General features: G+C 34.5%; 2 protein-coding genes across 2 annotated transcripts in view; one reads left to right on the top strand and one right to left on the bottom strand.

Moving 5' to 3' along the window:
* Positions 1–9,946, bottom strand: part of LOC111085500 — a gene marked incomplete at its 3' end in the record, with an annotated part of 25,425 nt that extends 15,479 nt beyond the window's left edge. Inside the window, exons 1-3 of the mRNA XM_022384344.1 lie at positions 9,879–9,946; positions 8,874–9,100; positions 4,684–4,739 (exon numbers count right to left, since the gene is read on the bottom strand). Coding sequence (XP_022240052.1) covers positions 4,684–4,739; positions 8,874–8,982 — 165 coding nt within the window. The remainder of the gene's footprint in view (positions 1–4,683; positions 4,740–8,873; positions 9,101–9,878) is intronic.
* A 204-nt stretch (positions 9,947–10,150) lies between these two features.
* LOC111085499 overlaps positions 10,151–13,695 on the top strand; it is a 108,249-nt gene continuing 104,704 nt past the window's right edge. The window contains exon 1 of the mRNA XM_022384343.1: positions 10,151–10,176. The gene's annotated coding sequence lies outside the window, so the exon portion shown is untranslated. The remainder of the gene's footprint in view (positions 10,177–13,695) is intronic.

Here is a 13,695-nt window from a genome sequence, read left to right as displayed (position 1 = left end):
CTAGATGTAAGAATAATGACAGGAATTTAGCTTTATACATCTAAACTAGACCTTAGATTTTGGTACATGGATTGAAAGCACCTTGTATTGAATCTACCCAGATCTAGATATAACCATACTTCATCAATTCTAGATTTAGATTTATTAGACCTAACTTTTTAAAAAAATGTTACTTCTAGATCTTTTAACTTTGTCATTAGATCTGTCCCAGTGCAATGCCTAGTTTAATAGTTAGTACAGGTCTAAGTATGCCTATAATATAGGCTACAATTTGTATGATGATGGACCTAGGGTATAGAAATAAAGTTATAACTGCAATTAGACCTAAAGTCTAGTACATTAGTTGGTGTAAGACATGATTTACAATCAGCCAATACAATTACAAACCACTACATTAGACCTATAATGTTTACTAGATCTAGACCTTGCCTGTTGCATATATCGCAAATCTTGCACACCAGTTAATGTGTTACACCAATCTCGTATTTTCTTTTTGTTGAATATACATTTACTTGTACGTTGTACTCTAGGACTTGTATTTGATCTACAGATGAATGATGGAATAGTGTAATTTACTTCTATACCTCAATTCGGTCTCACTGTATTTCAGTGGGCGGCTTTTAAAAGTTAAAACTGAAAGCGTAATACACACAATTAACGTAACACTGAGTGGTATTTACTTATTGTAGAGCAGTTGCGCTATATCCTAGGGGAGGGCATAATTATTAATTAATAGGCATTATAGGCCAGAGAAAATTTTGCGCCTCTTCACACCTATGCTAAGTCACTGCAAAATAGTCCTCGAAACTGGGTGAGAAACGATTATTTAGAATATACTTTAAATGGTAAAAGAATAGTCAACTTGTTGCTCATATTACAACAAGTACTACGCTACATGCAAGTCTCTAGACTAAATTATTGTTACGTCTCTGTTCGTTTGTTAATTTCCCGTTAAAATTCTTTATGAAGAACTTCAGCGATACAAGTCCTTTCTTAATTAAAACTGGTTTATTCTTTCTCGTTATAAACTTTGTAATACACGTAATTTCCACAGTCACTTTAACTTCAACACACGCTATAATTCACAACGACTCACGCATTTTACTTACTGTTACTACCGCTCACTTGACTCAATTATCTGTCTCTATATCTCTCTATCTGCTATTATTATCTCCCCTTTATTTGCCGGGCTTTTATATTAAAATAGAGGGCGTCTGGCAAACACTCGAGCCTTCATGATCTTTCTAGAAACTCATCATGTGTTACCAGCGTCACTTGACTTCGGCTGTCGTAAAATTATGAATTATTGTGTACTACAAGTAAATATCTAGACCATATTAAAACTTTCATTTATTACAGAAATGTATACAGACTAAAATATGACATACGGTAACTGCAAATAACTATATAGATATCATGAATGAAACCAACATTATAACTATATACAACATTACAGACGTTATTCTAGACCAGCGTTTCTCAAACTAGGGCCTACGAACTTCTATGGGTGCGCGAGTCATGTCCGAAATTTCATAAAAATATGATTCATAGAAAAAAAATATATTTCGTAAAATTAAATGTATATTATTTAAAACATTTAATTTTGGAATACAGCTTTTCATGAACACAGAATGTTTTGGTTTGGGGGTCAGCAAAAAAAATCCAATTAAAAAGGGGTCCTCGAGCTACTACAGTTTGAGAACCGCTGCTTTAGACTACACTATAACATAAGAAGCATTTCAAGTAACTATTTAGGGTCCAGTCAATCTACCACAATCATTTGTCTAAATCAAAGAAAATTGCAAAAAAAAAAAATCATGGTCAAAAATTGTACTTTAGATCATATCAAAAGTACAAGGAAATATAAGTCAAAGAACATATTTATTTTCGGAAAAAAGTGCAAAATAAAAAAAAACTAGAAAATGTAACTACCTTTATCCAATTTAAAGCAATGATATCAGCTTTGGTTGCATGTGATTCAGAAAAATAATTTTAACAAACCACCAGTCGGTTTTCTTTCTCATGAAAAAAGTCGTTGGTTTCGAAATATGGCCAGTAATTTGTGAGTCTGTCAACTTCGTATTCTTGTTTACAATCTTATACGTCGTAACATGAAATATACTTAGCTTTATTGCAATGGCATTTTGAGTGAGAAGGTTCACTTTCGTAACCATAGCCTTCACTTTGCGGATGAGCTCTGGATTTGACCTGATGTGTAGTTTTAGAGCTCATTACTGTTCTAATGATCTGATGTACTAGTTTTCTCACCCTCATGGAAAACACTGAAGTCTCGTTTTTAAAATGTTGTGTTTTTTTTACTTTACATCGTTTAACAATATCGCTATACAAATATACTTTCTTGGAAAGAGGTGTGAGATATAGAGCCACCAATAAGCTTTTCTTTGAAAAGGCTGTAAGAAAACCCCACGCCATACGTCTTTCGATGGGGCTATTGCACTGTTAAATGGTTGGGAATTCGTCGAGAGCCAAGTATATTGATGTTAAAAAATGTATTTCGTGGCCTCCATGTTCGCACGTGAACGAACACGCCATATTATAATGGTGTTTTTGAAATTCGTTACTACAAAGTATGATTATTGATATATAGAAGAATAGTTTCATTTTCATCCAAATAAGGTTCTACTGGAAAATAATTGTTTGCTAGAATTAAGTCACTGTAAGATAAGCTTTACAGTACTGTTTGATCGTTTTTGTTTAAAATTTTTAGGTACATCTATCACATTTTGAGTATGGAAATTAAATAATCTATATGAAGTGACTGGATGGAGTATATCATACGGTTGCTAATACATCATTTAAAAAAACGTTAAATTTGGATCTATTCCATGAGAATTTTAATGATCTTCATAATAATCTGTATATCAGGCTTAGAGGAATTTTGACCCCTCCGCACTCTTCACTGAAGTCATACATGTTGCAGTTTCATCAAAGACTAGAACAGCTTGCCTTACAATTGAAATTTATAACATTAAGAAGGGATTTTGGTGCTGAAGGTTTTGTATTGTGTGCATCTGCCCATTTTAACACTCATCCCCAAACCTCAGGATTCGTGTGAGGAACACCTTTCTTCCACTCCTAAATCTGTTAATAAACATGTATTCTGTGGTACTTTGTTGCAGAGGATGTTTGTGCATGAATGTGGGATCACAGATACGACGTTCCAGAAACTACTTTTCATAGAAATGTTTGTGACGAAGTGTGTTTAACCACTCTCTTGGTACTCTGTTGCATAAAATAAGCAAAGGCCTTTCTTTAAGTATGTTTAACCACTCTCTTGGTACTCTGTTGCATAAAATAAGCAAAGACCTTTCTTTAAGTATGTTTAACCACTCTCTTGGTACTCTGTTGCATAAAATAAGCAAAGGCCTTTCTTTAAGTATGTTTAACCATTCTCTTGGTACTCTGTTGCATAAAACAAGCAAAGGCCTTTCTTTAAGTATGTTTAACCACTCTCTTGGTACTCTGTTCCATAAAACATACAAAGGCCTTTATTTCCAACTGTTATAATTTCATATCTCGGTACATTTTGTATCGTGAATCCCACGTAAAGGCTATGTTGATATCAATGAATATTGGCTATAACATTTTGTTAATGGCATCCTTCATAATGTAATGAAAAATCGGGAATAATTTTACGGATGTCATGTAAAAGACGATTCCTTTCTACATTCACTCAGATTTTGAGAAGTAGGTCGTCTAGATGGTTTAAAGAAAGACGACTTTTATCTCTGACTTTTGGAAAAATCTCTGGGCAGTACAAGCACATATAGAATGACCAAGATACCATGAAATATATAATATCACGTTTTTATAACATCCTTGCAAGAAGGAGAAATTAAATGTCATTTATATGTATGCCTTTTAGTCGTGTGAAAGACGAATCCTTTCTTTGTTCACCCAAGTTTGGAAAACTAGGTCGTCTTAATGGTTTAAATAAAGACAACCTTTATGACAGACTTTTGGAAATAAAATCCCTGAGCAGTAAATAATAAAAGGAATTTATATAAAATAATAAAGGCATCGTAAAGTATATAATGTCAGGTTTTTATAACATCATCTGAAGAAGGAGAAACCCAATGTTATTTACATGTATGCCTTTTCCTCTTGTACCTCAGCGCAGGAAGATAATTAATTTATAGTAAATTATATTTGTTACAAAACAAACATTAATGGGTTTATTGTATTTTTAAACAACACATATATTATCTTGTCCCTTAGGAGTTTCCCAACGGGAGAGAGAAAAAAAAATAATTAAAACTTGTGTTTGTTTTAGGATTTCGCACGTTGCTACAGAAGGGTTATCTGCGTATTCACAGTTCGAACACTACAATAACTAGGTGTCGCCTGTCCAACACAAATATTGAGCGAAACACAATCTAGAATATTTAAGAACTTACAACTTATATTACCGGTTACAAGGAAACAGATATAGGAATATTTAAGATCTTAGCATTTTATACTGCCGAATACAATAAACAGATATAGAAATATTTAAGATCTTGCACCTTATACTGCCGAATACAATGAAACAGATATAGGAATATTAGGGATCTTGCACCTTATACTGCCGAATACAATGAAACAGATATAGGAATATTTAAGATATTGCATCTTATACTGCCGAATACAATGAAACAGATATAGAAATATTTAATAACTTACCTTCTTTGACAGATGCTCTTCGAGACATTCGATATTTTGTCGCAAGTCTTTTGTAGCTATATGAAAAAAGTATAATTGTAACTGCATACACTTAAGCAGTGATGTAAACAAAAATTAATTGTTTATATTACATCCGAGAGAATACGATGCAATATTTACATATCTACGTAATTTCATACACATTATATTTATGACAGAAAACTTGAAACAAGCTGATATTATGAAAAGAATAAGCCGCGTTAAACTGGTGGGGCTGCAGACTATAAGATACTAGATTAACGGTTCTTTTAGCCCTAATCTTGATGTTCATGAAAAAGTAACTGACCAGAAGATTACATTTAGACAGTATAAGTGTTATGGAAATGTTTATTCTCATTCTTATAATAACGCCACCCCAGTGGCACAGCGGTATGTTTGCGCTCTTACAACGCTAGAAACCGGGTTTCGATACCCGTGGTGGGCTGATCACAGATAGTCCTTTGCGTAGCTTTGTGCTTAACTTCAAACAAACAAAACTTATAATAATACGAATGAAATACATAGATCTACTATGTTATTTCGTGTTGTTTGCTGTGAAATTTGTTTTTTAATTACACATGTTGTGACTAGCTTGAGTTTGAATTATTACGACAGACACTGAGTTATAGTATATCTAGCAATATTGAAACCGTTGTTGTACACATGCAGTGTTAATGTTTATAACTTCAAGAATATGTTAATGAGTTTGGAAGTTAGAATAAAAGCAAAACTCCAAACAACTGATCAAAAACTCCCTGTTTTACATACATTATTGTAAAATCAGTCTCAAAGTTAGTTTTAGTTTTGACTAATTGGACGCATAATAGTAAATACATCTTAGTCCGCGAAATATTAATCCAAATTAATGGTGTTTTGAAACACAGTAATTTTCGTTGATTTTCTTTGTTAAGATATTCTGTGAATGTTTAATTAAGTAAGACGATAGCACTCTGGTTTATTATACACTATTCAACATTCTACAATATGTACTGAAAACATAGCAACTATCATAAGTAGAATATTTATACTAAGTGTAGCTTAAATGTATATTCTAATATTTCTCTTTTTAAATTGAATATCTTCAGTTAAAAGATGTTGTTTCAAAGGGTACGCTTTCTTACGTCGTTAGAACGTCACGTGTCCCAACTGGGCACAAGAATGGTTGAATCCCCTACCAGGTGGCTATCCATTAAAATAAGTATTTACCGCTGCAATCTGGCACAACTTCTAGTAAAGATATTTCAGTGCTGTCAGAAAGTAATGTTATGGGATAGTCTTTAATATTGTGAATAGAAATGAGATGTTAATTCAGTTATGGATTCGTGAGAAACTTATAATGTCATGCTTGAATAGTTTAAACCAGTGTAATTCGGCTCGATCCTTTACATCAAAATCATAAGCGTGTTTTGGTTTGTTTGTAATTAAGCACAAAGCTACACAATGGGCTATCTGTCCTTTGCCCACCACGGGTATCGAAACCCGGATTCTAGCGTTGTAAGTCCGCAAACATACCGCTATGTCACTGGTGGGGGGGGGGTTGGTTTTCCTATACACTAACTGGTTTACCCACCTTTTCTTTTTGTTAGATTGAAAGGATAAGACACTTTCTTGTATCAAGATATCTTTATATTTAATTTGGAAGAATATGTCTATAGTGTTATTTATGCTTTATCTTTCGCATGCTGAAATTTAGTTTTTTAACGGAAAATATAACAAGAACAGTATTAAATGTTTAGATATATAATCATCAACCCATATTGATAACGTTTTGGTGAGGCTTGTTGTACTTTTTGGAACATGTGTTCTTAAAACTCTAAAGGCGCGGTAGAGACTTCCAGCCAAATTAGAAGGTGGAGTAACACTGCCGTGATTATATACCACGACCGAAATTTGGGCCAAAACTGAGTATTAATTTTTGTTTGTTTGAAATTAAGCACAAAGCTACACAATGGGCTATCTCTGCTCTGCCCACCACGGGTATCGAAACCCGGATTCTAGCGTTGTAAGTCCGCAGACATACCGCTGTGCCACTGGGGGGGCGTTTGGTTTATCTGATTATCTAGTGAATGCACGTTATGTTTTAATCTGGCTGTTACGTAGAAAAATTTTCTATAATCGTCCTTGCATGTTATTTTTATCTGGTTTTATGTATGAAATTATACTTACTCTTTGTACTTTCAAAATTTGTAGTGCATACTGAAGGGATTTACACGTTTTGAAAAAACGACCTTTAAACGTTCCGTCTTTTCGTGTGTATATTAACCCTGAGGAAGCCGCAAAGGCGAAACGTTGACGACTGCGCATCTCGACAATAGCTCTGCAGCGTAATTTTCATTGCAAAAGGTTCTATCATAAGGCTGTCGTTTCCAAAGCACGTAAATTCTCTCTGCAATGTTTGCATAATCAATCTAGTTTCGCATTTGCTTGTGTATGTTAACCCTGAGGAAGCCGCAAATGCGAAACGTTGGTTAAAATAATAATAAAATATTTTGTATATCTGGAGTGTAAAGGTCGTTATTTTTTAAACAGTTTTACTCTTTTAGGCCATTATTTTTATATGGTCCTTATACAGTAAACACCTTTGTTTGTGTAGTGCTCTTTCTCACGCAAACGTTTTTTCATATCTGTTGGTATTTCTACATAAAAATTCAATTCATTTGAAAATTATTAATGCTATTATTTATTAATTTCGATAATTATTACTTTTAATAAAAATCTCGTGTAATAACTTTATCGTTTGTGTTATGAAATTACAATTTAGTCTCACCTTTGTTACTACAAGAGTAGTCATGCTCATAGTTTTTTAGAATACAGTTTTTAACCACAATAGTTTGACCATAACATAAATTCTGCAACATACATTTGATTCAAACTTGGAACCATAGCGTACACATATTTATTGCTTCACCATAATATCTTGTATCGTTACAATGTTTATAGCCACATCTCGGCAATAGCCCTGCAGCGTAGTTTTTATTGCAAAAGGTTCTGTCGTAAGGCTGTCGTTTCCAAAGCACATCAATCCTCCCTGCAATGTTTGCATAATCCATCTAGTGTCCGAGGACGATGGTTTCCCAGCATTAGTTTCAACAGTCCGAACGCACAGAGATCCATAGACAACTTGACCAGTATGTCTTCTTGTGGAATAACATGAATACCCGTTTCATTCGCCAGCTGTTTGAGGTATACAACAGTTGAACGGCTATTTCGTGAAAGAAACTTGGATAATCGTAATTTGCATAGTTTTTCTAAGTGGAGATCCTTCTTGATTATGTTGAGAACTGTTGCCTGGTTCACATCGACGACTTTCGCTATTGATCTTGTATTCGTGGATTCTCGGTTATTACAAGACGCCAATCTTTACTTATCATGTTTAGAGTACGACTTGCAGCAGTTCTATTTCTGGATGTTCTTGGTTTTCCAAGTTTATTCATTTTCCTATATTTGCCAATGACTTTAAGTTAAAGAAATCCCTCGTCTTGAAAATTCTAAATCCCTGATATGAACACATCTGAATGTATGAACATTTTTCGTAGGGAAGAAATACTTGATACCCTTCCAAGGAAAGACTAATTTTTCGATGGTATTACATTAACTATTTACGAAACACCAAACAACGTCAAAATATAGTTCTGATACATTCTTTTTCACCCGGCTTTATATCGGTTGTGGTTGTCACGTGACTTGGTGTTTTCCATGTTAAAAATCATTTAAAACGTACTCAACCCTCTGTAGTATGTGTCGTAATTATGCGTAAGTAGAGAGGCTTATGCCATCTCCAAATCGCACTTCAACCTAAAAGCTTAAATTATTTGATAATCCCACATCAATACAATAGCTTGTGCTATGTTAATAAATGCCTTACAAGAGCTTACGTATTAACATAATCCTGCTTCTGCAGAAGAACCTATATTATGTCGTATATTTACTTCATTACTATAGCTAATCTTCTTTCGTTTTGGTCGACCCTTTGTTTTCGATAAATTCACCAAATGGAAGTCTTATTTTTATCAGTAAAATAAGGACCATAACCTCGGAGAGCATATTGCTTATTTAGGGGAGATAAGATAAACACATTATTTGCCATTTTATGTTCTATATTTTTTAAATATTTTTTAGAAGATTGAAGAGGTAATGCCTTCAAATAAGAAAATAACAAAATAAATTCTTACCACAGAGTTTATAAACAAGAGACAGGACGTCGTATACAGTGGGCGCTCTATGAGTCCGAACCCAGGTCGTCAACACACACACATATAAAATTACAACAAGCTTTTCCATTGTCAGCGTTTAGTTTCCACCCCTGGGCTAATTTACCGCCTTTTATGATGCTCCAGTATGTTACGTCATTATGTCGTCACAAGGAAATATTTTTTTTTGGACAATGAAGCGAGTCTTACTGGAAAGTAATTTTCTCAACATAGTGGAGTTAACAAATAAGCATACTACTGACAAAAGAACTTTAAAAAGTTTGTAATATTATTCCTTTATGAAATAATTATTAGAGAAAATTTAAATTAATTTTCTTGCCTCTATTAATATATTTTTTTAAATACTTAACCTCTTCTTCCTCTTTTACCTACTACTATTGATGAGAAATGGTCTCATTTGATGGTCCAGTTTTAATTTCAGATATCTCTCGAGTACGTATATCTAGGTGATTCTTGCAGTTTTAAGCCCATTAGGCCTAACAAACTACCGATTGTTTGTTTGTTTTGAATTTCGCGCAAAGCTACACGAGGGCTATCTGCGCTAGCCGTTCCTAATTTAGCAGTGTAAGACTAGAGGGAAGGCAGCTAGTCATCACCCCCGCCGCCTACTCTTGGGCTACTCTTTTACCAACGAATAGTGGGATTGACCGTCACATTATAACGCCCCCACGGCTGAAAGGGCGAGCATGTTAGGTGGAACGGGGATTCGAACCCGTGACCCGCAGATTGCGAGTCGAGCTCCCTAACCACCTGGCCATGCCGGGCCCAAACTACCGAATGCTATTATTCAAGCATTTTTTAGTGTGTCTCTCCATACCGAACAAATTCTATTTAAAAAACTTGATAAGAACAGTTTTCTAGTGGCGTTCGTAGCATGTCATGGGCTCCATAGCAAAAAAGAATGAGTCGGGTCAATTTGCCTTTCTTTATTAACATTTAAAATACCGACTAGGTATGTATACTCACTAAATCCTAGTTAAAACGCCCCTGTTCAATATTTCATGACAGTGAAATCATCCACACTTTTACCTCTGCTGAAGTTTCTTACTCGTGCTTGTTCTATGTTCTTGTGATGTTTTAACTATCTTAAGTTTGGAAAACGATATCTCGGCAGAGACAGGATTGGTTAAAACAGGCAGTGCAAATGTCAGGAAATGATGACGCTAAGGCAGTATTTTCAACCAAACTCAACAGTTCTGTCGATGCCAATCATTTGTAGACTTTTGACCAATCGGTGACTGTGGATTATTTACTTGTGCGTAAGGTAAGAAAGATTTTTGTTACTACCTTTTTTCCTGCCCTGAGCCCCCTATCAATGCTATGGCTGCTACAGAGCTATGTACGTCACTGCAGTTTTCACTAAATTCTGAGGGCAGGTATAACAGAGGCATGACATAACTTTATTTGAAAAAATAAATAAATAATGTGATGAATTGAAAAAATAATTTTAAGCATTAATATTGTACAAATGATATCTTATTCGCTTACTTGACATTTATGACTTACTTCAATACACACTTCTGAAATAAAAGATCGACGAATTTCTTGACTACTCTATCGAAATTTTGTTGTCATATTGCATATGCAGTTTCTACATAAAACAAATTATTCGTACAATAAACTCATTTAAATAACATGCTATCAAAAGATACTTATTTAATTTTAAGGCTACGCAATATAATGGGCTATCTACGGTGTGTTCACTGCAAGAATCGAACAACGAAATTTAGAACTGTAAACATTCAACTTACTGCTGAGCCACCAGGTGGGGCTTAAAAGACACGAGTAAATTTCTGTTTACAATTTGCATTCAAAGTTTGTGCTTTAATCTCGAAATGATCTGGAGTTTTATCTTACCGGTTATTGAAGTTTCATTAACGATGTTATTATAGTAGAAGCCCCTCAGTGGCACAGCGGACTTACAAAGCTAGAAACCTGGTTTTCATACCCGTGGTGAGAAGAGCACAGATAGCTCATTGTGTAGCTTTGTGCATAATTACTAACAAAAATGTAATTATAGTAGAATTATTTTATAAGTGGTCAGATTTAGAAATTGTTCTTCATGTCACAATATGAATATTTTCTAGAACGTTAAAGTACATTTATAATAAAATTATGTTAAATTGAGTGGAAAATATGTACTTTGCTCCTCCTATTCCCTAACAGTGGTTTCATAAAGCACATTAACGAATAGTTAGTAGTTTTATTTCACTCCCAGTAAAAGTTCTCCAGTACTAGACTATCTATTTAGTTCTGGTTTTAGATTTCTAATGGCTAATTTCTCTTTAATTCATGATAAATAGGATAAATAACTTCACGATGAAAAGTTAAAACTTTACTTACAAACTGGGATTTAACACTTCCTGTTGGACTTGACACTAAACACGTAAAAGTGTGTTGTAGACGGTTATCCATCTCGAACTCTAATGAGAAATAACCGAAAATATTGGCAGTAATTTTGATTTAATATCATTCAGATCTCGAACGGGTCCGAGAGATAATCAGGGGCACTCAGAAAATTTTGTTTCTCTTCTCCCAGCTCGCAGATTTTTGGATAAATTCCTAACTGAGTACTTATTTTTAGCTGGAGATGGAGGAGGCTTGGTGGCTACGGATAGATTTTATACGATTTTAAGTTTGAAGTGTGTTTGACACATGGGTTGAGTATCGGCAGCTGCACAGAAAGATCATACAATTGGTGGCTTCAAGACATCAGAGAAAGCCGGAAGCTGTGACAAGAACAGGAAGGAGATATTTCGTGATGAGTGGTGCGTGGTAGAGGCTATAGATACCGCAATATTAGTGGACCAAGGCTGTGAATGTGAAAAATAAATAAAACGGGACTTACTTTATGTAGATCATGTTTGTGCACTTAGGATCTTACCCTTAGGCCCTGCACAAGCCCTCTTTTCAGTCCATAGATCATGGAGAGGAGTTAGTTCCATTAGATGAAAAAATCATTGTCCATATGGAAGGGTGTTAAAGTTTGGAACGATGTGCCGTTTGGTGTAAACTGGACAATAAATCTTCTTTCCTTCCTTGTTGTAAATGGTCTGAATTTTTAAATCTTCTTATGATTAGTCATAGTTATAGGAGGCTGAGAAGGACTGGATATATCTGTCATCTTACACTTCATTGTTGAGAAGTTTAATTTTTTGCAGTTAAAAAAAATGGGGATAGTGGTGTTTAGGACCACTACTGACCCACAATGTTATATAGTGACCGCCCAGCTCGTCCAACTTACCAAGATAATCTCCTACAGGTGGATTGTTAGATACGTCTAAAATGTAGATAATACTGTTTGTATCATAATACAATACAGACAAACATAACATCTCTAGTGTATGATATAATTTCAAACGAGCGTGTGCTGTTGTCAAAGCTGCCAGAAACATGCTGGTTCGATCTTTCTGGGACGGATATTCATACTTACGTTTCCAATGAAGAGTTATTACTTCATTAATCAGTGTAACATCTGTTATTATCTTAGTGTTATCATTCATTAAGAAGTGATACTCTTTAACAGATGTTACATAGGTAAGTTGTGGTTTGTCCTCAGGCATATGTCCCCAAAAAGAATCAAGGTATAATTTTGTAAGTGACCTTTTTCTTGGATTAAAGGTTATGTTTTCTTGGGTCAGTTTCACCCCTTCATTTTCGTTATACTGGGCAATGTAATCCTCTTTTGCTTCCAATGTTACACAGTGAGAGTACCAATCAGAAGTTTATTGGTTGAATTTAAGGAATTTATTAATATAGTTCTTAAAATGATCTCTAGACTTAATAGGAAAATGATAAATCTCGTAAGTTCTTATTACCTGGCATCCACACTCGACTGCTTTTTTTTTTTACTTCTTCTGTGACCCAGGTACTGATGAAAGTTCTCGCAGCGGTTACATGGTGGTGGTGATCTGGATTCCACACATGATTTGCATAAAGGAAAAGTTAGTTTACCATTACTTTGGGGCTAGAATTTTACATTTTATGAATCCAAAATGGTTTTTAAATCAGAGAAATTTGTTGTTATAATTGTATGATGTCCAACCAGATACTCACAGTATTTCTTTGCCCATGGATATTGTGATGTAAAGTTCATGTACTTTATTTTTTCTCCTTTTATATATTATATATAAAAGCCTTGTCACGTTGATTCTCCCTCCATAGAAACCATCTTGTACATCCAGGTGGGAATCTACCATATAATCCTTAAGGAAATTCATCAAGTCCAAATCATTAGATTTCATTTTCTTAAAATCATATTCCCATATTGTTATGAACCCTAGAGCTTCATGTTATCTTTCTAACAACCCACAGGGGTCTAGTTAGAACTATATTCTGTGTATCAGAGTCATAACGTGTATTGTATCTATGGTAGAGGCACCTGTAAAACTCATAGATTGTGTTTTGTTCCTTACTGAATCCGTCTACGATATAATTTAGGATTTGTTTCTTGCCACAATTACGTGCGTGTTGGATCTTGACCCCCTCAGATTTCTGTATTTAAATTAACCATTGGATACTTACTTTGCTGTAGTTGTTGGTTTTAAAGTGCCCCATATTCTTGATTTGATTTTATGTTGAAAATATGCGGGAAGTATCCTTTCTGTAGTTTTTCTAAACCAAAGGTTTTTGAGAACAATGATAATCCCATGAGTATGAAATTACAACTGTTGATTATTCTAATTTTCAGACTTTGACGGTCATCTTACTACAATGGACGTAGCGTGTATGTCAGTATCTATGTATGTAACCAAAACTTCTTTGCCATCCATTGAATGGCACC

This window comes from Limulus polyphemus, unplaced genomic scaffold, assembly GCF_000517525.1.
Source record: "Limulus polyphemus unplaced genomic scaffold, Limulus_polyphemus-2.1.2 Scaffold428, whole genome shotgun sequence".
Classification (NCBI taxonomy): Eukaryota; Metazoa; Arthropoda; class Merostomata; order Xiphosura; family Limulidae; genus Limulus; species Limulus polyphemus.
This window is presented reverse-complemented; position numbering and strand designations above follow the sequence as displayed.